The sequence below is a fragment of the Antechinus flavipes genome, chromosome 2 (genome assembly GCF_016432865.1).
Source record: "Antechinus flavipes isolate AdamAnt ecotype Samford, QLD, Australia chromosome 2, AdamAnt_v2, whole genome shotgun sequence".
In the NCBI taxonomy this organism is placed as follows: Eukaryota; Metazoa; Chordata; class Mammalia; order Dasyuromorphia; family Dasyuridae; genus Antechinus; species Antechinus flavipes.
This window is the reverse complement of record NC_067399.1, coordinates 246,931,038-246,954,431: the sequence shown is the minus strand read 5'-3', so window position 1 is coordinate 246,954,431 and position 23,394 is coordinate 246,931,038. Positions and strand designations below refer to the sequence as shown.

The 23,394-nt window shown below is 35.1% G+C and overlaps 1 protein-coding gene across 3 annotated transcripts in view; it reads right to left on the bottom strand.

Annotated features, from left to right (window-relative positions):
- Window positions 1-23,394, bottom strand: part of GNAS (GNAS complex locus) — a 292,099-nt gene that overhangs the window by 159,034 nt on the left and 109,671 nt on the right. Inside the window, exons 1-2 of one of the 3 annotated variants that reach the window (XM_051976659.1) lie at window positions 8,095-8,316; window positions 4,534-4,606 (exon numbers count right to left, since the gene is read on the bottom strand). In XM_051976659.1, coding sequence (XP_051832619.1) covers window positions 4,534-4,606; window positions 8,095-8,233 — 212 coding nt within the window. In that variant the 5' untranslated portion in view covers window positions 8,234-8,316. Of the gene's footprint in view, window positions 1-4,533; window positions 4,607-7,571; window positions 8,038-8,094; window positions 8,317-23,394 lie in introns of those variants that run through there. The other 2 variants (XM_051976660.1, XM_051976658.1) reach the window with 2 other exon arrangements.

Genomic DNA, 23,394 nt, shown 5'->3' with positions numbered 1-23,394 from the left:
AAATTGAAATGAAACTTTCAGAATGTTACGAAAAGCAAAATTTCTAAGTAGTAAAAAAAAATTGGTAGTATTTCTGGGGAATATGTAGTTTGTTGTACAAAGTTTATCATCAATGACATGTATTTGAAACTGTGTGAAAAATGAAAAAAAAAACCACAGACCCAATTACTTTACCTCAAAACAACTATTTTCAGTTCTTTCCTGAAGATGGACTCTGTTATTTAATTTTATTTCAGGCAAAAAAACAAAACATACACCAAAAAAATCCTCCAAAAACAAAAACCCCCATTAAAAAAAAACTGAGAAGATATTCTGACAGGACTGCTGTTTACGAAACTACTTTAACTCTGTACATTCTTCCCATTATATCTTCCTTCTTTTATGCCTTAACAATATGCAAGGAGCAAGAATTGAACAGTCAACATAAATTCTGAAAGTTCTTAATTATATAGAGGACATTTTAGTTTGGTAAAGTTATAGTTTTCTCAATAGTGGACTGGCTAATGTACTTTAGAACTCAAACAATTATCCCTTTTTTAGTTGTCATGTTCACATGATAACTATGCTTTTTTATACTTTGAAGACTAAAGTCCAAAGTATGTTTTTGGGCGATTTCTAGAAATTGTAATGAAAATGAACCAACTTCAAAGATCAATCCCTCCCTTGAAACATATATATGGATATAAAAACCAAATTGAAACAGTATTTTTAAAAAATACACCGAAGGATGTTTTGCTTGTTGACCAATAATAACATCTATAACATTTTAATAAATGTGGCAGGAATTATGTATTTTAGAATCATTTTGTGACAAACGTAGGTAACTTATTAACAACACATGTGAACAGTTGACTCATAAATATAGGTATTTATGACTCATTTCAACTCATTCATAAAATAGAGATCAAATCCACTCATGTAGACCAACCTTCCTGATCTTAATACTAAAGAACTAAACAATTGAAAGCTATCTAATATTTACTATTTAAAGGGGGAAAGAAGGGAAAGGAGAACTAAATTGTTGAGTTATATGCAAATTCATTTAATAAATTTTAAAATTTCAATAGATGATTCTGTCATGAGAATGCAGTATAAATTTTTAACCTCTGAAATTTAATGAAATTTACTGACTTAACCATGAATTGTTACAGCCAATATAAAGTACAGAACTTAAAATAACTAAAACGTTGAATCACTTTTGAAATCACAAAAGCAAGACACATGGATGGATACTACTAAATGTATTCTCTCATAGTTCTTTACAGTACATGAAAAGTATCATATGTAGTGTTTTTAGGGGAAGAAAGAGGGAAAATACAATTTGTTTTTTGTTTATTTAGTTCTTTACAAGCAATATTAGAAGTTTCAAGTTCTTGATTTAGGATCACAGGATTCAGAGTTTAAAACTTAAATCAATCTGGAGTTGCTGTGTAGTTAAAACTTTAAAATGAGATTTTATTAATAACTTATCTGTTACCTATTTATAACACCTATTTTCTTACCCTTATAAGTCAAATCATCAAAAATGCAAAGACAAATCTATTTTACACTCAAAAAAGCATTTTTATTTTGAAGAATTTGGCAAGTTTAATGACAATTTTGGAAGCACCTTAAAACAGGCAAATGGATAATTATGATTTCTGAAATGCATCATAACTCCAAATAAAGTTATTTATTTATATATTTAACTTACTTATTAGATTGTTATAAAATACAGACTTTATTTACAAAATCCTGGGTCTTACATACACTAAGATGACTAATTAAAAATTGTATATAGACATATACAAATAATAACTCACACATTTTCAGATCTATACTTTCCTCATGGAAGTATTATAATCCTTATTTTACATAAGAAACTGAGGTTCATCTCCCAGTGACATGTTAGAATAATGATACAAACACAGGTCTCCTGACTCCAAATGCACAACTTTTTTTCATTACAAAGCCTTCCTACAAAAGCCATTTAGAAATAAATCACAGGATCATAGATTTACAGATGGAAGGGACTTTGGAGATCACCTAATTCAACCAATTCCCATGTTAAGATGAGAAAGCTGAGGTCCATTTTTAAACAAAACAGCACACAACACAAGTAGTTTTAAATTCTAACATGAAACAATTACAGGAGTAATCTATCAATAAAGGAAATTAAAGTATTTGTCAGGGCTACAAAAATAATTGTGATTTAAACCACAAAAAAGAATATTTGACAAACAGAATACCTTTGCTGCTTTTCCCCCATTTCTCCAGTAGAAATAGTCATATTTGGTAGATTATTGAGTGATTTCAGAAGTTGCTAACACATACTCTGCTCACCTTATACTACATACATGCTCACTTCACAAAATCACACAGCCATCGCTAACCTCTCCTTGCTTTTTTTAAGCCAGAATTTTTGCATGCATTTACAGAACTAATTTATTAATCTCTAATATTTATAAAATTATCAAAACAAAGTACTAATATCATAAAAAAGCATCACTCTACTATTCTTATACAAGTTAAAATTCGATACTTGAGTCTGATTATTTTCCAAGAAGAGAAAATTATGGTTTGGTTTAAAGAAAGAACAGGTAGTTTAATAAGTCAGAAGATTACTCCTTATCCTGACAATGGTGATGATTTTCTTTATGACTTGAGTAAGTCATTTAACCTTCAACTGCAAAATCTCTCTGCTTCATTTGTAAAATGTGTTACTAACACATTTTACGATAACAGAATGATACATCTAAAATGTTTTGTGTTCATGGGCGAAAGGTAATGGATGGATTACATTACTCTAATTCCACTGTTTTACTTGTCTTGGCAAAATGATTAATAAAATCAGATAGTGTCCTACACATTTTCCTTCATTCCATATGTTATACTAACTTTATATTTCCATTATAGCCAAAGAAAATTATTTAAACTCCTACAAGTACATAAGATATATCTCATTTTAATCATTGTTAGTATTCCAAATATCCTTGATATTATTTTTTAAAAGGAAATGCTGTCTCTCAAGTAAAAGCATTCATTCTCCTTACAAATACATGTTAAAATGCTAAACTACTGAGAAAGTTATAAATTCAAGTCTTCTTCCAAAGATTAGGACAGCTTGTAGCAAATTCATATTATGAAAAAAAAATGTTACTTAACTACAAAGTCTCTCACACCTTTTGGTACAAGCAACTTATACCAAAAAAGTAGTAATAGTTTCTCAAATATGTTCCAAACGGCAATATCTAAAAAAAAAAAAAATCCTAAACTTCTAAGAGTCAAAGTACAATCACACAATTAAATGAGACTTAATAATAATAATCAATAAATAGTTGAGGAAGAAGCAACATAAGCAAAAGCTTTCAAAAAATGACAGTCATTTAAAATTATATTAACATTTGAATGCTTATCTCCATACTTCTTCAAAATTTTTTCAGACTACTAATAGTCATTAAGTACCAAAAAAAAAGAGGTTTTTCCTAAAGTTTTAAAAGAAGATTTTTTGTGAAGAATTTTTTTCTGATTCAAGTTAAATAGTTCTTTTCTAAACAAATAATACCAATAAAGAACAAGTAAAGGAGAAGTCATATAATGCAATCAAAGTACTACAGGATCTAAAGATTCCCTAAATAGATTAGCTGATAAGAATTCATTTTCAGGCTTAATCTCTTCAACCTATCAAAAGAATCAACTGAAATTTGTTAACACAAGTATGAAAATATTCAACCAATTTTTCAGCCACAAAATGAAAAATATTTATGCTTCCCATATCTTATAAACAAAAAGACTTTACATAAAAATGATATTAAATCAAAGTTTCTTACTGACATTTAAAAACCTGTATTTTTATAGATTGAAATCTACCAGAAAACAATGTTGACAACAGAAGGAACTAACATGACATGGAGGAGGTAAATTATTGTCTACTGTGTTGTGAAAGAAACTGCAACAAAAACTTTTGCTCAAGTTTGTTACAACCTTGATGTGATCAAGGTTTTCATGAGGCCAAATGTTTCTGGAGTTAACTAACCTCCAACTAAATTATATTGAACCTGAAAAACATCTTCACAAACCATTAGTGATTTTGCTTTTGTTTCAGAAAGAAAGACTGAAAGAATGACAGACCTACAGGAAAAAAAAGGGAGGGAAGGAAGGAAGGAAGGGAGGGAAGAAGGAACTAAGGGAAGTAGGGGAAGAGAGGGAGGGAGGGAAGGAGAGAGGAAGGAAGGGAGAAGGAAAGAAGGTAAGGAGTGAGGGGAGGAGGAAGGGAGGAAATAAAAAGGGATGAAGGAAGGGAGGGAAGGAAGACAGAGGAAAGAAAGGAAGAAAGGGAGGAAGGAATGGAGGGAGGGAGAAGGAAGGAAGGAAGGAAGGAAAGAAGGAAAGATGAGATGCAGGAAAAAAGATGACTAATTCTTTAATGTAGGCTGGTAAATTTAATTCTTTCTGGCTACTCAATCTCATAAACATTTTTGTACATCCTGTAAAAGTACAACATTTTTAACTGTTACTAAATATATTATAGGACCAAGGAATAAAGGTACTTACTCAGCATTAAATCCATTGACGTGCAAGATCCTCATCTGTTTGACAATTGTGCTTTTACCAGATTCACCAGCACCTAGAAAATGAAAGTAAATCAGTTTATGCAGGAAGCTCGAAAAGACAGTCAAGACACATAAGGCAGTTTGTTCCATACACATGATTAAAAAATAATAATGGAGACATTAATAGTAATCCTCCTTGAAATTTCAGTTGCAATTTAAATTATCATAGTTGAAGTAAATATTAGTCCTGAGTCCTCTTCAAGTATCTTACCATCAATTTGTCATAAGATTAAAAAAAAGATTTTTTTTTTTTTAAATTGGGATACAGAAATGGCATGGAAAAAAAGAATAGGATGATTTTGTCATTTAGGGAAAACTCAAAGTTAATTTCTGAAACTACTTAATTAGTTCACTATCACAAAGTAGAAATGTATAAATGTGCATGCATTTATACATGTGCATACATATAAATTTATATAAAAACCTCACATATACCTATACAGGAAAAATATATAATAGATAAAATATCCAGGAATTGCTCCTCCAAAATAAGTCCAATAACTACAATTCTTTCCAATACAGTTCAAACCATTAGCTGAGAAAGTAGTCTCTCACTGCATTTCCCTACCTCTGGGCTATAATAGAGTTTTACCTCTAACAAATCCACCTACTTACCCACTCTTCTACCAACCTCCCAAACAACTACGGCTTCAGGTCTAAGTCTTTCTGGACAAATACAGTGTTCCAGTTAAAAGTGAAAGATTTACTTTCTTATTTACTTCATTCATTGTCTTCCTTCCCCAACTCCCCTTCCTAGTACAAACCCACTGCTTCTTCAAGAGAATTACATTAAAGTTAGGTTAGAGTATCCATAAAAGAAGAAATATATTCTGCACTTTGATCACAAGTACTCCTGACATCCATTGCATGGATTATAAACCCTACAAATGCCTCCATTTTGAAAATCTCATACAAATTTATAAAGTGCAATTTTGTTGAAGAAATAAATATTCTACTAACCTAGATGAATTTTTATTGTTGTTATTTTGCTCTTAGTATGCACATGCCAACCAAAAAGTTTCTGCACTGACATTTCTTTGCCCTCCCACACAAACCTGTTCAACCTTTTAACTACCCTGACCCAAGTTGTCTTCTTCTTTCCTTTTTTGACAATGCACTAATCAATATTTGTAAGAGTTAAAATTAGTCTCTATGAATTAAGTTTTTCAAACAGAAAATGTACCTTAGAGACTTTAGCCAACATGTTAAAATATATAAAAGAAATTATGAAACAGCACTGAAAGGAGGAAATAGGAATGTGTATGGTTATAACTTAGGAACATTACCATAAATACATCATATAGATTATTTAAGTATATTTAAGATTTAATTATGAAGGCTATTATTTATTAAAATCCTAAGCAATTATGCTAACATTAGAGGATGAGAGTAAAGATCATTTTAAGTTTCTATTTTAAGCTATTTGATAAAAATCAAAATAAAAATACGCTACTAGCTAAGAAAAAAGAAATTTTGAATCATATACTATGTCAAATTACAATACAGTCATGATATAGAACACCTTAAAAGTATTCATCTAAGGGACAACTTACTGCCCATAGTAATACAAGATGTTTTTAGATTCAAAGACAAATTAGGTGGGTAGCTCAGGCTCTTGGAATCATGTTTTTATACACAAAGTATCTCTATATTTAAATTACTCTTCAATTAACATTCATAGGTCAGTGGCAGATCCTACTATCTTTAGAGTTTATTCTTTGAATATATGCTGCTAATATACATATTGATACCTAGGGCAAAATCCTACCATTATAGAACATATAATTCAAAATATGAAATACTGATTTAAAAAACTGCATATAAATAACAGCAAAAACTTTTTTATTTAACTTAAGAACTTTGTTTTTTACAAGTATCTGGACTTGAAAAAGAGGCAGGACATGAAAATGAGCAGATTTTTTTTTTAAGAGTTACTATACCAATCTCTCTCTCTCTCTCTCTCTCTCTCTCTCTCTCTCTCTCTCTCTCTCTCTCTCTTTTTTTTTGAAACGTCAATTACAGGGAGAGAAGGAAGGAAGGAGGTTAAAGGCATTTTAGTTCTTAAGTTAGCAGATACTTAATTGTATTTTTAAAAAGCTTTGTTATTAAATAGGAAACTTCCATCCTTGTGTAATCCTCTCAATCATATCTACAATTTGCTTTAGGCCTCTTCCTCTCTTCAAAAAATAAATTAGTAACAGTGATGACATTCTAATAGTTCTAATTTTAAAGAATTAACCCCTTTCACCAAAGAGAAATAATCACCAAAATAAATCCGGCATCTGAAATACACCACTTCTTCTGACTTATAATATGAGGGGTGGGGGAGATGGAGAAACCAATAAACCTTTTTAAACACAAAATTTCATATTTCAATTTTGCCCCATTTTATTTTTTTTTACTAAATAGGTTATAAACGACTCAAGTAACAAGAAAGAAAAAAACAACTACGTTTTAAAAGAACTGACGTATGTATGTGTATGTATGGGTGGGTGGGGGATGTTTCACCTGCTGCTACAACTAATGCTGGCATTTGCTTTTAAATTACTGCATATTTTGAGGCGGGAAATTAGATTGTAAAGAAAATTGTGATTTCCCCCCCATCATTAGTTCTATACCCTTTCCTAGAGATCACAATACAACTGTGTACATGTATATATTTTAGTTACATTTAAACACATATATATGAATGTACATAGCACCTTCAAGACACATATGGCACCCTACAATAAAATGCACTAAGTTGCTATAAACATCCTTTTCCAGGCCAGAGCAGCCCGCTCACCCCTCAACCAGGAAAAACCAACACCTTTATTACCCCAATCCTTCTCTAGGCCCTTATGTCACAGTCTTTCCGCCTTTACACTCCCCCCCCCTCCCATTCACAAACAGCCATTTCCCTTGTCAAATCCTCTTCTTCCTAGCCCCCCCTCATTTCCACGGCGCCCCCAAGTGACACCCCTTTCCCTATCCAATCACCTCTCTCCGATGGCGGGTTCTCCTTCACACCCTCACGCCTTGACACCCCGTTTCCTGTTCCCCAAGTCCCGTCGCACTCACACACCTCTCATCTTGTTCCCCCCAAAACAACAAAAATTGCGGGTTTTTTTTTAAGAGTCACAACTCTAGCTCCCCGCTCTCACCAAGACGGCTAAAACAATTCAGAAGGTGGGGGGTCTTGGGGGCGTCTTTTTCCTTCAACCCCTGCAACCTTCCCTTCGCCTTCCCCCCTTCCCCAATTTCGATTTCCTAGGCCCCTCCTTCCTCCTCCAGCCCCTCCCCAAGGTCTTTACCTCCCCCTACCCCTCAATCGAACATCACCCAACTCCCCCCTCCAAGAAGATAACCGCGTCCCCCTAATATCGCCCCCAGCAGCCCGTGGCCCGGGCCCTTCCCCCGGCGATAGGGGAGGGAAGGTAGGGGGAAGAGTCTGCGCTCCGTGCTGGCCCCCGGCCGGGCCCGGCCGGACGGGCGAGGTGCCCCCCGCCTCCGCCCTTCTTACCCAGCAGCAGGAGACGGTGGGTGGCCCGGTAGACCTGCTTGTCCTTCTGCAGCTGCTTCTCGATCTTCTTGTTGGCCTCTCGCTGCGCCTTCTCCTCGTTCCGTTGATCTTCCGTCTTGCTGTTCCCCAGGCACCCCATGGCGGCGGCGGCGGCGGCAGCGGCGGCCCCCCCCACCCCCACCCCCACCCCGCGGCCTCGGTCCGTCAGACCCGCCCGGCCCAGCCCGGCCCGGGCGCCCCCACCCCGAAGAAAGTGAAAAAAAAATTAACACGGGGCAAAGGAGAACTAGGAAAGGGGGGGGGCAAGAAGACTGGGGGGGGCGGGGAGGTAAAAATAAAAATTACCTCACAAAATCAACTTCCTCTACCCAAAAATATCAGTGTGTGTGTGTATATGTGTATGTGTGTGTGTGTGCGCGCGTCTGCGTGTGGGTGAGGGTGCGTGTGTGTATATCGTCTCCCAGGCGCGGGGGAGCGGGGGCCGCCGCCTCCCCGCCCCCCGTCTCTGTGGAAGCCCTGTCGAGCTGAGGGGGCTGATGGCGCCGCGGCGGCGGCTGTTGCCGCTGCCGCTGTTGCCGCTGTTGCTGCTGCCGCTGGGGCTGCCTCCACTTCCCGGCTTCGCCGCGGGCCCCGCCGCCGCCCAGAGCGCTCTCCCTAAACCCTCCTTCCCTCCGCGCCGCGGCGAGGGCGAGGGCGAGAGCGATCCCCGGGGCCGCCCGAGGGGGAGTCGCTCTCCCTCCCGTGGCCGCGGCGGCAAGAGCGGAAAAAAAAAACTCCCCCCCCCCCCGAAAAATCCACAACTGGGGTAGAATGTCTTCCCACTCGCGACGACCCCTTTCCTAGGCAAGTCAAAGTCCACAGCCCACCCACTCCAGTAGCCTCTGGGGCCGCAGAGCTTTCCCCCACCCTCCGCGGGTCTTTGCGGGGGTCTGAGTGGGGGTTGGGTGGGCGGAAAATTTTTTTTTTTTAAATCAGTCTCCTTTAGCCCCTAGAGTCATCCACACATCCAACTCCGGGCCGCCGCTTCCTCTTCGGTGGCAATTTCTCTTCCTTTCCTTTTTGCTCGGGGCGGGGAGAGGAACAGATTCCCAACCCCCCCGGAAAAAAAATTATGTCTAATTATATATGTATATATATATATATATACTTATATACATACACACATATATATGTATGTATACATATTATATGTGTATATAAAGAATTTATATACATATGACACCAATCTTCAAAAGCAAAATGCAGCTCTACTCCAAATAACTCTCAGCAAATTCACCCGGGATATGGAGCAAACACGGCCACCAGGGGTGGGGGTGGGGGTAAAACAGAAAAAAAAAAAAAAAAAAAACCTTCGCAGACCCGGTTTCTAGCTGCCTGCTTCTCTCAACCCCCTCCCCCCCTTCCCTTCTGGGAGTTGTGGGGTCTCCTCCGTGTGTTTGTATGTGTGTGTATTTTTTCTTCCTTGTTTCTGGTTTCTTCTTCCTCCTTCTAATGGTGGTTTTTCCAATGCAAGGCCTCTCTCATCCCGCTACCACCCCCCTCTTCCTCTTCCCCCGTCCCTCCCATCACATTTCTAGGCTCTTCATCCTTGCTGGGACTTCGGCGGCACACCCTCCACAGTGATCTGCATCCAGTCCCTGGGAGGGTCTCCTAAAGCAGACTTCTCCCCTCGCCCCGCCCATCCCCCAACCTCCAGGCCCCCTCCTCCCCAGCCTCAAAGCCGGCTTCCCGAGTATTTTTTTTTTTTGGTAAGGACCTTTAGGTCAGTTTCCCTAATTATTGTATTCTCCTCATGCTTAGTTCAATTATCTTCTGTACAAATAATCTGTATATAGTTATGTATATGTGTGTGTGTGTATACACACATATTTTAATGCACTTAGGTCTACAGAGTGGGAGACACACAGAAAAATGGGTGGGGCAAGAGCACACACTGAACCATGGGAACTGAGTATTCACATGATAGCCAAACGTCAGGACTGCTAGGCGCCCTCTTCAAACCAACCCTGAGGCCGACTTAGAGAGACGCATTCTTACACACACGCGCACGTTCACACACACTTGCAGATAATGCACAAGAAAAGGGCCACGGTTCTAGGGGCCTGAGCCAAAGCTAGGACATTCCACCTGTTAGCTTTTAACTCTATTGGTGACGCCCAAGTGTCCCTTTCCTAACTAACCAGGACTGTTGACCTGCCAGCCTCTTCTGAAGGAATGGGGATTTCAGCCTCTTATGACGGAAAGGGAAGAGAGAAAAATAGAACGCGAAGAGGAAGCTTGCAAAGGAAGTGAGGTTCACCCAGGACGCATATGCAGTATATTTATTTTGCTAGGGTTTTGTGATTCAGCAATTTACAACCCAAGTAATTTAGCGACGAGACCAGAAGCTGGGGACTAAGAAGTCAGTGTCAGAAAGACTCCAGACTTTCGGTGTTGAATTTTAGCCTAAGGCAAGTCGCTCAACCTCTCCTCCAAGCCCTTCTTCCCCCACTTCTCTCTTAGTAAAATGATTATAATTACACTCACTGAGAACCTGTGAATCTTAATTAATTACTTGACTTGTAAAATGTTTCAGATCTTTGTTGAAAGGCTCTATGTGAGTGCAATGTATTCTTAAAAGAATGATGATAGTAAATTATGTGGTAAATGAAAGAATTATTGCAAACTCAAAAAATCCTGAGAAAATCGGCAGATTTCAGTTATTAGTGTATTATACTATAAAAATCCCACCTTGTTATCACACCATAAAAAAAATTTCAGTTATAAAATGAACATTTATACAACTGTAAACAGTAACTTTGTAAAATTTTGTCTACAAATTATATCAAGTTAAGATAATTCATATTTATATTAAACCTAACTTCTGACACACTTCCAATCTGTGAGGGAATATGGTTTGATCTTTACTATACACTTAACACATAGTAATTATGGTGAGCACATTAATATTTTGCTATCTATGAAAGCTATTAAAGAGTTAATAATCTACTACTGTTACAAAACTGAAATCTGCCTAAATAAACAATTTACTCAACATAAGTAAATTCACTGAAAATACTTCAGAAGATCTGTGAAATCATCTTTGTGGACATATCCTCTCTTTACCTTAGAAGGCAGTTTCAGGAGTTGCTACAAACAAAAAAATTAGCACTTGCTGCCCAAATTTTTAATTGATCAGGCTCTGAATTCAGCTGAATTTGCCTCACTGGGTAGTTCTTGAAATCTTTAAAACTTGAAGAAATCTGCTAGAGCTTTCACTCCATTGACAGCCTTGAGAATCCAGGATTTTGAACTCCCACACTGAGGCATTAAAAGAGAACTTTATAGTTTTCTGTTTAGTTGAGTTCCTCAAAGTGACCATGTTATTTTACTCAATAGTACTTTTAATTCTCTGGCTTCTTACAAGTCTCAGTTAAAATTTACCTTTTTCAAGAGGTCTTTACCATAGTACCTTTCTTCTGAAACTAATTCCAATTCATCTAGTCTTTATCGTGTTCATACATGGTTATTTGCATATTGTCTTCCCATTTAGACTGTGAGTTCCTTGAAAGCCGTTGTTTTTTGTCTTTCTTTGTATATTCATTGCCTGGCACACAGCAATCATGTCATCACCATCAGCAGTGACAGCATAGCTAACATTTACATAATTCTTTAAAGTTGACAAAAGTATTCCACAAAAATTATCCAATTTTATACCCACAATAAATTGGCAAAATAGATGCTATTATTATTTTCATTTACAGATAATGAAACTGAGGCATAGAGAAGTTAAATGACATGTCTAAGGTCACTGCTAGTAAGTGCTTGAACAGGAGGCAAATTCAGATTTTCCTGACTTCAAATTTATTATTTTCTGCATTGTGCCATCTAAGAACTTGAAAGAGAACTGGATAGTACCAAATGATACTTGGTTGACAAAAATTTCACATGAATACATCTTTTATTTCTTACATGAGAAACTATAACAGAGACAGTTCAAAATCACTAATAATAACTCATTTCTGTAGTATTTGGGATTGCAAAGTGAGTCGTTCCCAAATTCTCTATGAGGTAGATACCTCAAGTACTATTATCTCCATTTTACAGATGAGAAAATTAAGATCCTGAGACAATAAATGACTTGCCTATAATCACTAGCAAATGTCTGACATACAATTCAAACCCACTTCTCCTAATCAGTTTATCACAAAAGTTTATCACTCTATCCTCTCATCAGGAAACTTAGTGATAAAATTTGAAAATAAAAAGTAAAAGTTGAGATGGGAAGAAAATATACATTTATATAGTTTTATTATATGCCAGACTCTGTGCTAAGCACTTTTTTACAAATATCTCATTTGATTCTCACAACAACCCTTATGGTAAATGCTATTATTATCCCCATTTAACAGTTGAGAAAATTGAGGATAAGTGATTTGCCTTGGATCAACTAGCAAATGTCTTAGATTAGATTTGAACACTAGCATCTCTGACTCCAAGCCTAGTGCTCTATGCACTGTGCCACCACTTGCCAATAAAATACCTCTATTCTTTTGTTGAGAAAATTCAGAATAACAAATGATTTTTGATCATCATAAGGGAAAAATCATTAGCCCATAGCTACATATAGTAAAATAGCTGAATATAATGAAACTTTTCTTTTTCTTTACAGAAAATATAAACATTTCTTCATTATCTTTACTTTCTCCCCTGGCAGGAAAAAAAATTAGCAATTTTGATGAAATTCTTAAGAGATATAGGATTCAACGTTCAGTTTAAAGATAATTGGCTACTAAAATCTGTAAAAGCCTAGAAATAGCAAAAGCTCCTACTTAAGAAATTGTTCCTCTCCTCTACAAGCATATAAAATTCACATACACATGTGTATATATACACATGTATATACAAGCACATATATGAGAGCACGCATATACACACATACACACGCCATTGCCTTCACCACAGCCTCCCTCTCCAAAGGGAATCTAGTGTCTCAAAATTCTTACAAGATAGTAAATTGATCTATGGTTAATCAGTCAACCAACAAGCATTTGTTTAAATATCTACTAAGTTCTAGGCAAACTGTCCCAGATCTTAAGGGGTATGTGCACATAAGTACAAAACATGTACAAAGTACTTTAGGAAATGCAAAGTGAAGTAAACTGGGGAACAATATATGGAGTAAAGGCTAACAATCTATTTATTTTTTTAATTAAAGTTTTTTATTTTTAAAATATGTACCTGGATATTTTTTTAACATTAACCCTTGCAAACTCTTGTGTTCCAATTTCCCCCTTCTTTCCCTCACTCCCTCCCTTAGATGGCTAGTAATCCAATATATGTTAAACATGGTAAAAAAAAAATACATGCTAAATCCAATATATGCATTATCTTGCTGCACAAGAAAAATCAAATCAAACAAAAATAAATTGGAAAAGAAAATAAAATGCAAGCAAACAACAAGAAAAAGAGTGAAAATGCTATATTGTAAACCACACTCAATTCCCACAGTTCTTTTTTTGGGTGTAGATGGCTTTCTTCATCACAAGAACATTGGAACTGGTCTGAATCATCTCATTGTTGAAGAGAGCCACGTCCATCAAAATTGATCATTGCATAATCTTGTTGCCATGTACAGTAAGTTCCTAGTTCTGCTCATTTCACTTAGCATCAATTCATGTAAGTCTCTTAAGGACTCTCTGAGATCATCCTGCTGATCATTTCTTACAGAATAATAATATTCCATAACATTCATATACCATAATTTATTCAGCCATTCTCTAATTGATGGGCATCCACTCAGTTTCCAGTTTCTAGCCAATACGAAAAGGGCTGCCATAAACATTTTTGCACATGTGGGTCCTTTTTACCTTTTTTATGATCTCTTTGGGATACAGGTCCAGTAGAGGTACTGCTGGATCAAAGACTATACAAAGTTTGATAGCCCTTTGGGCATAGTTCCAAATTGCTCTCCAGAATGGTTGGATCCATTCACAGTTCCACCAACAATGTATTAGTGTCCCAGTTTTGCATTTACCCTCCAACATTCATCATTATCTTTTCATGTCATCTTAGCCAATCTGAAAGATATGTTGTGGTATCTCAGAGTTGCCTTAATTTACATTTCTCTAATCAATAGTGATTTAGAAAACCTTTTAATATGACTAAAAGTGGTTTCAATTTCTTCATTTGAAAATTGTCTGTTCATATCCATTGACCATTTATCAATTGGAGAATGGCTTGAATTCTTATAAATTTGAGTCATTTCTCTCTATATTTTAGAAATGAGAATCAATTCTCCCTATATTTTAGAAATGAGAAGGCCAACAATTTAAAAAGATGTAAGAACTTTGATTAATTCATTATATACTTCAACAACAATACTATATAATGATCAATTCTGGTGGATGTGGCCATCTTCAACAATGAGATGAACCAAATCAGTTCCAACAGAGCAATAATGAATTGAACCAGCTACACCCAGGGAAACAACTCTGGGAGATGACTTTGAACCATTATATAGAAGTCCCAATCCCTCTATTTTTGTCTGCCTGCATTTTTGATTTCCTTCACAAGCTAATTGTACACTATTTCAAAGTCTGATTCTTTTTGTACAGCAAAATAACTGTTTGGACATGTATACTAATATTGTATTTAATTTATACTTTAACATATTTAACATGTATTGGTCAACCTGCCATCTGGGGGAGGGGTGAGGAAAAGGAGGGAAACAATTGGAACAAAAGGTTTGGCAATTGTCATTGCTGTAAAATTACCTGTGCATATAATTTGTAAATAAAAAAGCTATTAAAAAAAAAAGAACTTTAATCAATGCAATGACCATCCAGGAATCTAGAGGAGCCACGATGAAGCATGCAACCTACTTCCTGAAAGAAAAGGGATAGATCCAAGATGCAAAATGAGACACGGATTCTAGCTAATTTGTTTTGCTTGCTTATGGATATTTGTAAGAAGGGGTTTCTTTTTTCTTTTGTCTTCAATTGAAGATGAATAGGAGGTAAAGAAAAATAATTGTTTGCTAGCTAAAAAAAAATTTTAAATTAAAGTAATATGACAAACAAACAAAATTGACAGCTGCAATAATCAGGAAATTTTTCATGTAGAACATGGCATGTAAGGAAATAGGAAAGGAAACTAGGTATTCTTGTAGGTAAAAGTGAAAAGGGAGCATATTCCAGGCACGAGAGAAGGTCTGCACAAAGATATGGTGGCAGGAGCATGTCCTATACAAGAGAGTTGTAGTAGTTAGAAGACTAGTGGTACTCTCAACAGAAATAGTCAGATAATGAGTTCTGTTTTAGAAATGTTTAATTTGAGATGCTTAGAGTATGTCCTCAGGGAAATCTTCAAAAGTTAGTTGACAATGTAAGACTGGAATTCACAAGAAAGACCAGAGCTGGATATATAGACCTGTGAAGGATTTTGCTATAAATGATAATGAAAGCTGTTCAGATTATTAAAATAAAGATTGTAGAGAAAAAAATAGGCCTCAGGACAAACCCTTGAGTGCACCCAAAGTTAGAGATGAAATCTGGATGATTGTCTTATATACAAGTATTATTATTATTATTTTGCTGAGGCAATCAGGGTTAAGTGATTTGCCCAAAGTCACACAACTAGGAAGAGACCAGATTTGAACTTAAGACCTCCTGAATACAGGGCTGGTACTTTATCCAATGCACCACCTAGCTGCCCCTAGCAGCTTATAAAGAAGATGGAAAAAGAACACTAGCTAGATAGAAGAATTAGAAGAGACCAATATATTATACAAATCCAGAATGAAGAGAATGGTCAATAATACTATATATTGAAAGAAATCAAGAAGGATGAGAATTGAGAAAAGATATTGAATTTGGCAGTTAAAACATCATTGCTAATTTTACAGGGTATAGTTTCAAGTGAGTGATGGGGTCAGAAGCCAGGATATAGGGGACTGAGAAGTGGGTAAGAGGTAAAGAAATTGAAGCATCCAATGAAACTAGACTTTTTCCTACCAGAAGTTTGACTGAGAAATGGAGGAAAGGTGTAGGAAGATTGAAAATATAGTAAGATGGGACACTTTTCTTAGGTGGCACAGTAGATGTAGCATCAGCCCTGAAATCAGGAAAACTGAATTCCTAGTGTGTGACCCTGGGCAAGTGACTTAACCCCAATTGCCTCAGCAAAAAAAAAAAAAAAAAAAAAAAAAAAAAAAAAAAGTAAGTAAATATGGTAGGATCAAGTGAAAACAATTTTTAAATGAGGACCAGGGCAGGGAAAATTTTGTAGGCAGCAGACAAATAACCAATAGTTAAAAGAGTTTACTTTCACCCATTTGAAAATTAGTACAGCCCCTATCCTTGTCTTTTCTAGATTGGCTTCCACTGAACTTTCAAGTACATGATCTGAAATTCTCTCCTAGTTACGTCTTGCAACTTGATGTTTCTTGAATAAGTCACTCTATTTCCCTATCTTCTCTTCCTATGTCTATTTTTCCATGTCTCTCAGAGTTTCTGCTTTAGCCCTCTAGCTCTTCTCTCAATGAATTCCTTTAGTGAACTCAATTATCTACTCTCATGAGTCAAAAGTTACTTTTTTGCAGCTGACTTTCATCTACAACTCTAACACTAACTCAGTTTTGTGTATCTAACTAGTTACTACTCCACTAAAATATTCTTCCATTATTTTGAAAAACACAAAATTTAAAATCTCTTCTTCTCTCCCCTCCCCTTTCCGCACCACCAATTTGCCTTTTGCTTATCATCAACTTAGAAATGTTAAAATTAAATCCAATTTTTCTTTCAATTTAATCCACCAAACAATCCCTTATTATAATCATTTATTATCTGTTATGTGCTGAGCATTGTGTTAGACTGGGAATAAAAAAAGAAAACTTAAGGAGTTTTTGTATTTGGCAAAACAGCATGCACATACATATATGTTCTAAATTAAGTATTTATAAAGTGTAGATAAGGTAATTTTGGGGAAGGTCTAATAAGGTAAGGAATCATCATTGAATTAGTCAGTCAAATAGACATTTATTAATTATCTATTATGTGTCAGAAACTGTGCTAAGTATAGGAGATACAAAAAAGAATGAGAGTTCTTAACCTCCAGGAGCTTACAATCTAATGAGAAAAGACAATCCATAAAAGAAAGTTAAAGGGGGTGGAGAGAAGGACCCAGTGCACTAGCATGGTGAAAATCTAAGATAAGTGCAGAAGCCATGTAAGAGAGGGAGATGTCTGTCCTTTCTCCTTAAATGGAAGATTTTATACTCCACCTTTCAATCAGAGGAGCAGAGGGTATTGAAGAGATGTGAGTAAAAAGAGTGTTTTCTTGCAAGATGATGATATTGCCCAATGGTGAATTTAATGGAGGGGTGGGGTGGGGGTGGGGGGTAATGATGCAGAAGTCAAAAGTTCAAACTGAGTGCTGCCAGGTGGGAAATAAGGAGATGCCTGAGGAATCAGGAAATACTTCATATAATAGAAGTAAAGCTTCAAAGGAATCTAGGAATTTCAAGATGTGGATATGAGGAAGAAGTACATTCCTGGTATGGGAGAAAGGCAGTGCAAAGGAAGAGAGTTAGAAGATGAATGTTATACATGACAAAGAGCAATGAGGTCAATGTGACTGACACATAAAAGTACACAAAGGGCAGTACAAAAAGCACATATATTGTAACCATGGAAAGATAGATTAGAGAGCCAGGTAGTGAAGACCTTAAAATGTCAAAGAGACATTTGTATTTATAGTTGATCCTAAAAGTAATTAGGGAGATTAAAAAAATTTTTTTTAACACAAATTGACAGGGTTGGACCTGTCCATTATGAATATTATTTTGGCATTTGAGTAGAGGGTATATTAGGAATGTGATAGACTTGAGTCAGGAAGACCTATTAGGAGGCTATTTCAATAATCCAGACAAGAGAAAATGCAGGCCTGAATATAATGGTTATTCAAGTGAAGAAGGTAAATATTTAATGAATATCTATTCCAGGAAAGTTACCATGTTTCATGTTGTAAATATGAAGATAATATAACAGATCATGATCTCAAAGGATTTATATTCTGAAAACTTCTTGCAATCCCTATATATATATATATGCCAAGTCTCATCATTTTATTTTTCCAAATTACTCTCAGATTTTTACTGTCTCTTCCATTTCCTTAGCCACAATATTAGTTCAGACCCTCATCACAAAATATCTCAGTTACTACTGAAGAGAATCCAAGGTAGAAATCTCCATTTCTTGATGTCATTTTGTACATTATAGCATAATTAACGATCCTACAAAGCATTGCTTTAATCAGAGCCATCATTAGGATATTTTCAACATAGGAATTTTTTAAAAAATCATACCAAAGAAAGAAACATAAAGTTCAGTTGAAAGGGATACTGAGAGATTCTCTTCAGTCTGTTATTTATAGTTTCCTATTTTACCTCATTATTCTTGAATATTAAATACTAAACTCTATTATATTAATAATCATGAAAGCCTACAAAGACTATCAATGGCCTCTAAATTTAGCATCTTGGGGAAAAGACATGGTCACCCTTGCTCAAGAAACTGATATATTTCTAATGCCTAAATAATTAAGTATAAATTCCTCTAGGGGACTCTGAAGACTCTCTACAGGCTAATATTTTTTCTATATATATCTAGCCTTACTTCCCCCTACTCTGTAACAAATACTTCATTTTAGTCAAACCAGTTTCTAAACTATTCTAATTTACATTCATGTTTATGTTTTTATGAAGTTTTTCCACCATCAAAATGGGAAACAGGTCCAGGGAGGCTGACTTATCCAGTCAGTCTCATGTAGACAATAAAAAAACAGGAATTGGAAACTGTATCCTCTGAATCCAAACCCATTATCTGTTTATTGCTGTTTTCACACTGATTTTGGATAAATTTGAGTTGTAGACAAAAGTGGAAAGCCTTCAAGATTGACATTTATAAGTTTCTTATTTAAAACAAATGAGATCCTTTACTTTCAAGGCAAAGAGAAATATTTGCATTAGTTCCTATTGAAAACAAAACAGAATCACTGAGTAGCCTCAAAGACCTGAAAAGTAGCAATGAGATCGCATCCTACATAATATGGTGTGATTTTATAGTGACTGAAATAAGATCAATTTTGAGACTTCCTGGTAACTCTTAATAGCCTTAGAAGTAATGGTGCATACATATAAATCAGATAGATGATCAGAAATCAAAAAGGTTGGAGACTAGCTAGGTAAGTGTAATGGATCAAGGGGCAACAAAATTTAAGGGGTTGGTTGGAGAATCACTGAAATAGATGACCATGAAATTTAGTCATTATTTAATTATTTTGGATAAATTTTGTTTCCCTAACTAAACTTTACATTAAAATTTTTTTTTGCTTTTTTTTCTTTTTAACATAGGCACCATATCTTGCATTTCTGAATTTCCTAAAACATCCAGTGTGATGGTAAGCACATAGTTTAAGCTCAATAATGACATCTTTTGAAAAGATTGATACAAAGAATTCAGTTATTATTATAGAAGAGCATATCAGATACTTTGTTTCTATACTTTTCTATTTATGTTCAAATGACCTCTTTTCTGTCTTTGCAAAAGTTATAATATACAAATACAATGTATTTAGATCCAAATGACAAATAGTAACTTAAAAAATTATGTTACATCAGTTCAAAACCCAAATAATAATGCAAATACTTAGATATAATATAGATATAAACATTCAATATAAGGGTCACAGATCATCTGGATAGGACAGCTAAGACCAGTTATTCCAAACCTGAGATCCTGAGAAATTAATTTGCTTGCTCAAATGACACATAAGTGAGTGACAGAATCAGAATTTGAACTCAAGTTCTCTGACTCTAAATTCATCACTCTAACCACCACACTGGATTTTCATAGAATTAAGAGAATTTCAGAGTTTGATAGAATTTCAAAAGTCATCTTATTCAGCCTATACTAAAAGAGGAATCCTTGTAATATTCCCAACAAATGATTTATATGACCTTTACCTGAAACTTCTATGACTCACAAAACAGTTTATCACTTTAGAAAAACTTGATTGTCAGGGAAGTTTCTCTCCTTCATTTCCCCTCCTGCACATACAATCAATCCTCCTTTCCTTGTACTTTGCAAATGATTTTGGAATATATGTTGCAATTATTTTCACAGAGGTCTTTTTGTAAATATTTATTATAAGCAGAGCAATATGATCAAATGTCCACTAAAATGATGTATCTTATTGCCCTTGGGCAACAAAAGCAATTCTGATAACACTTTTATTAATCTTTGTAAGGAGAGCTTGTGAGCTAGTCTTGCATTTAGTTGAAACTTTGTTTTGTCTTCTAGTTTAATTTATAGCAAGAATGTCAAAACTGATACAACTATATTCCTCTGAACTGAAAGAATCTAGGAACCATCTCTACTAGCAAATACTTGATCTTTTTGTCAAGCAGAAAGATATATTAGCTAAAGGTAACACCTGTTTAGATGTCTAATCATTAATCACTGGATTAGGATCTCACATTTAGAATAAAAATAGTTAAATTAATGTTTATATATGGTCTAAAAACTGTGTTACTATTAACACACTGCCACTGTCACTGAAAAAAAGTGGATTGAAATTGAAGAGTATTAAAACTCATTTTGTATTTCCCTTTGTTTCATAGGTTTCTATGACTAAACAATCCCTCTTCCAAGTCCACCTACTAGTGATAATCTTCTTTGCACTCAAATCACTCTTCCTCAGAAAGTCAGTGAATGAATGTAATTGGAATAATTTCTGAAACTTTCTTATATGATAGAAACTGTCAGATGTTGTGCTCTGCCAATCATCCTTTTCAGTAGTTTTTTTTTTTTTTTTTGCACATAAGAAGATAATCCAGAGGTGAGAACCAAGTATAAGGAATGTGGTAAGCATCAAATAACACCATGAAAAAGAAACTGATTTGATTTTCATAGATAAAAAGTTACTCATTACCAAGTCAGCTATGAAGAAGTAGACTACCACATTGTTAGAGTAAATACTGAAGTAATATAAAGCTAGGAGAAAAAATAAAAAAAATGTAATAAAGAATAGTGCATAGAATTAAAACAAGTCCGACAATATATTCAAACAAGTTATTGATGCTGAAAATGGAAAATAGATGAAGGGAAAGACATTGATACTGATTTCATATAGAACTGAACAAGACAGTAGAGAGAGAGAGAGAGAGAGAGAGAGAGAGAGAGAGAGAGAGAGAGAGAGATCAATGAGGAGGCCAAAAGAGTTTAGGAATCACCTCTGCTGGCAAATACTTGCTCTTAACAAATAGAAAACTACAACTAATAAGAGCAGTACCAGTTTAAGATACAAATTCATTGGTAAAATCTTATTGAGGATAGTTGAAGAATATTAGCTTTATTTCCTCCTAAATCAGTGAGTAGCAAGCAGTAAGGGGAAAAAAAGTTTAAAAAAAAATTGATGAAAGTCGACTAAGCAAAATTATCCTATGGATATTCAAGGATGAAATTGGAAGGGGTTGGGACAAGAAATTTTTATAACAAATTCTTTTGTTATATATTGTTAAATAAAATGGATATGATATAGAAGAAAACAAAGGTGGAAAAAGCAGTTAAATGAAATCAAACATACACAGAGGAGAGCTATGGTAGAAGTGACACAACTTTAAGGGCATTAAAAGGTCAATTTTCAAGATAGAAGAAAGAGGCAAAGATACCAAAAATAGAGGAAAAAATCTCAGACTTTACTTGAAAAAGTAATCAAGGAGTCAACAAATAAAACTAACTTTATTGTTACATCTTTTGAGGTATTGTATATAATTTTGACACATTCATGGGATACACTGTGTTTTATAAATCTTCTGATTATTAATATCAGGTGATACATTATATTGGTAGACATAAGCTCATAAAAGTTGTTCACCATTGTCATAGTGGAAGTCTAGAAAACAGATTCTAAGCCCGAGATGGATTTCCTAAATATATGAGATCCTCTCCTTATCCCTGTTTGTAAATAACATTATGCTAATTTCATTAAACTCTGTAACAATGGCATCCATAGTTATTCTAAAGAGTATGACCTAAATATCTATATAGAAAAACCCAAGATGAATGAAGGAAAAAGGTCTTTCGTCTAGATTATGATCAGTCATTGGAGGCAACCTACACAGTTTGCCAATCAGTAAATGAATCTGGGCCATACTGTGAAAATAAGTTGTGTTCATATTTGAATAGGAGGAAAACATAATGGATTCCCTTTGGAAATTTCAGGTGTGAATGCATGTCTATACTTATTTTCTTTTTACTATGAACTTAAAAACCAGTAAACAAATACTTCAACAATGGAAGATTGCATGTGAAACAATGAACTTGTTACAACTTGTTACTTAAAGCGTTTTTAAAATGTATTTTAATTAACATCATAACAGCAAAACTTCCATGATTGTCTGCATCCCTTCTGGATTTCCTTCTGTTCACTTCTATATACTTTGAAATGTTTCATTGACTCAATTTTCTTCTTCTTCTTCTTCTTTTTTTTTGAATCATTTTAAATTTCTACCAGCTCCTTATTCCTTTAACCTGAAAGCCTCAGAATTATAGTTAAGAACAATCAACACATTTGCCTTATAAGAAAATATATATCTCATTTTGCACATCTAGTCCATAATTTTTCATTCAAGAGGTGTGAAACAAATTTTGCCATCAGTTTTCTGAAATTATGATTAGTCACTGCATTGTCAAGAGTTATAAAGTCTTTCAAATTAATTTTCTCTACATAATTGTGGTCACTGAATAAATTGTTCTCCTGGTTCTGTTTAGTCTATATCAGCTCATATAAGCCTCCATAGGATTCTCTGAATCTATCCTATTCATCATTTATGATAATATAATATTATTTATATACCTAGTTATTTTCCAATTTTTGGTCACTCAACTTGTTTTCTTGTCCTTCATAAATTGTGGCCAGTCAAAAGGTATTAAAAATTTAGTGACTTTTGATGGGTATAATTCCAAATTGTTTCCCAAAATTGCTAGACCAATTTTTAGCACACTTATTCTTATACAGCTTCTCTAATAATTGCCATTTTCCTCTTTTGCCATATTGCTAATCTGACAGGTATGAGAAAGATATAATCAGTGAAATTGCACAGAATTGGAATATGTAGTATCTTTTCTCCTGAGAACTGCTAGGAAGCCAGTGACACTGGATCACAGAGTAAGTGGAGGGGGATATGATGAAAAACACTGGGAAAATAGGAAGAAGTCAGGGTATGGAGAACTTTAAAAGCCAGAGCATTTTATATTT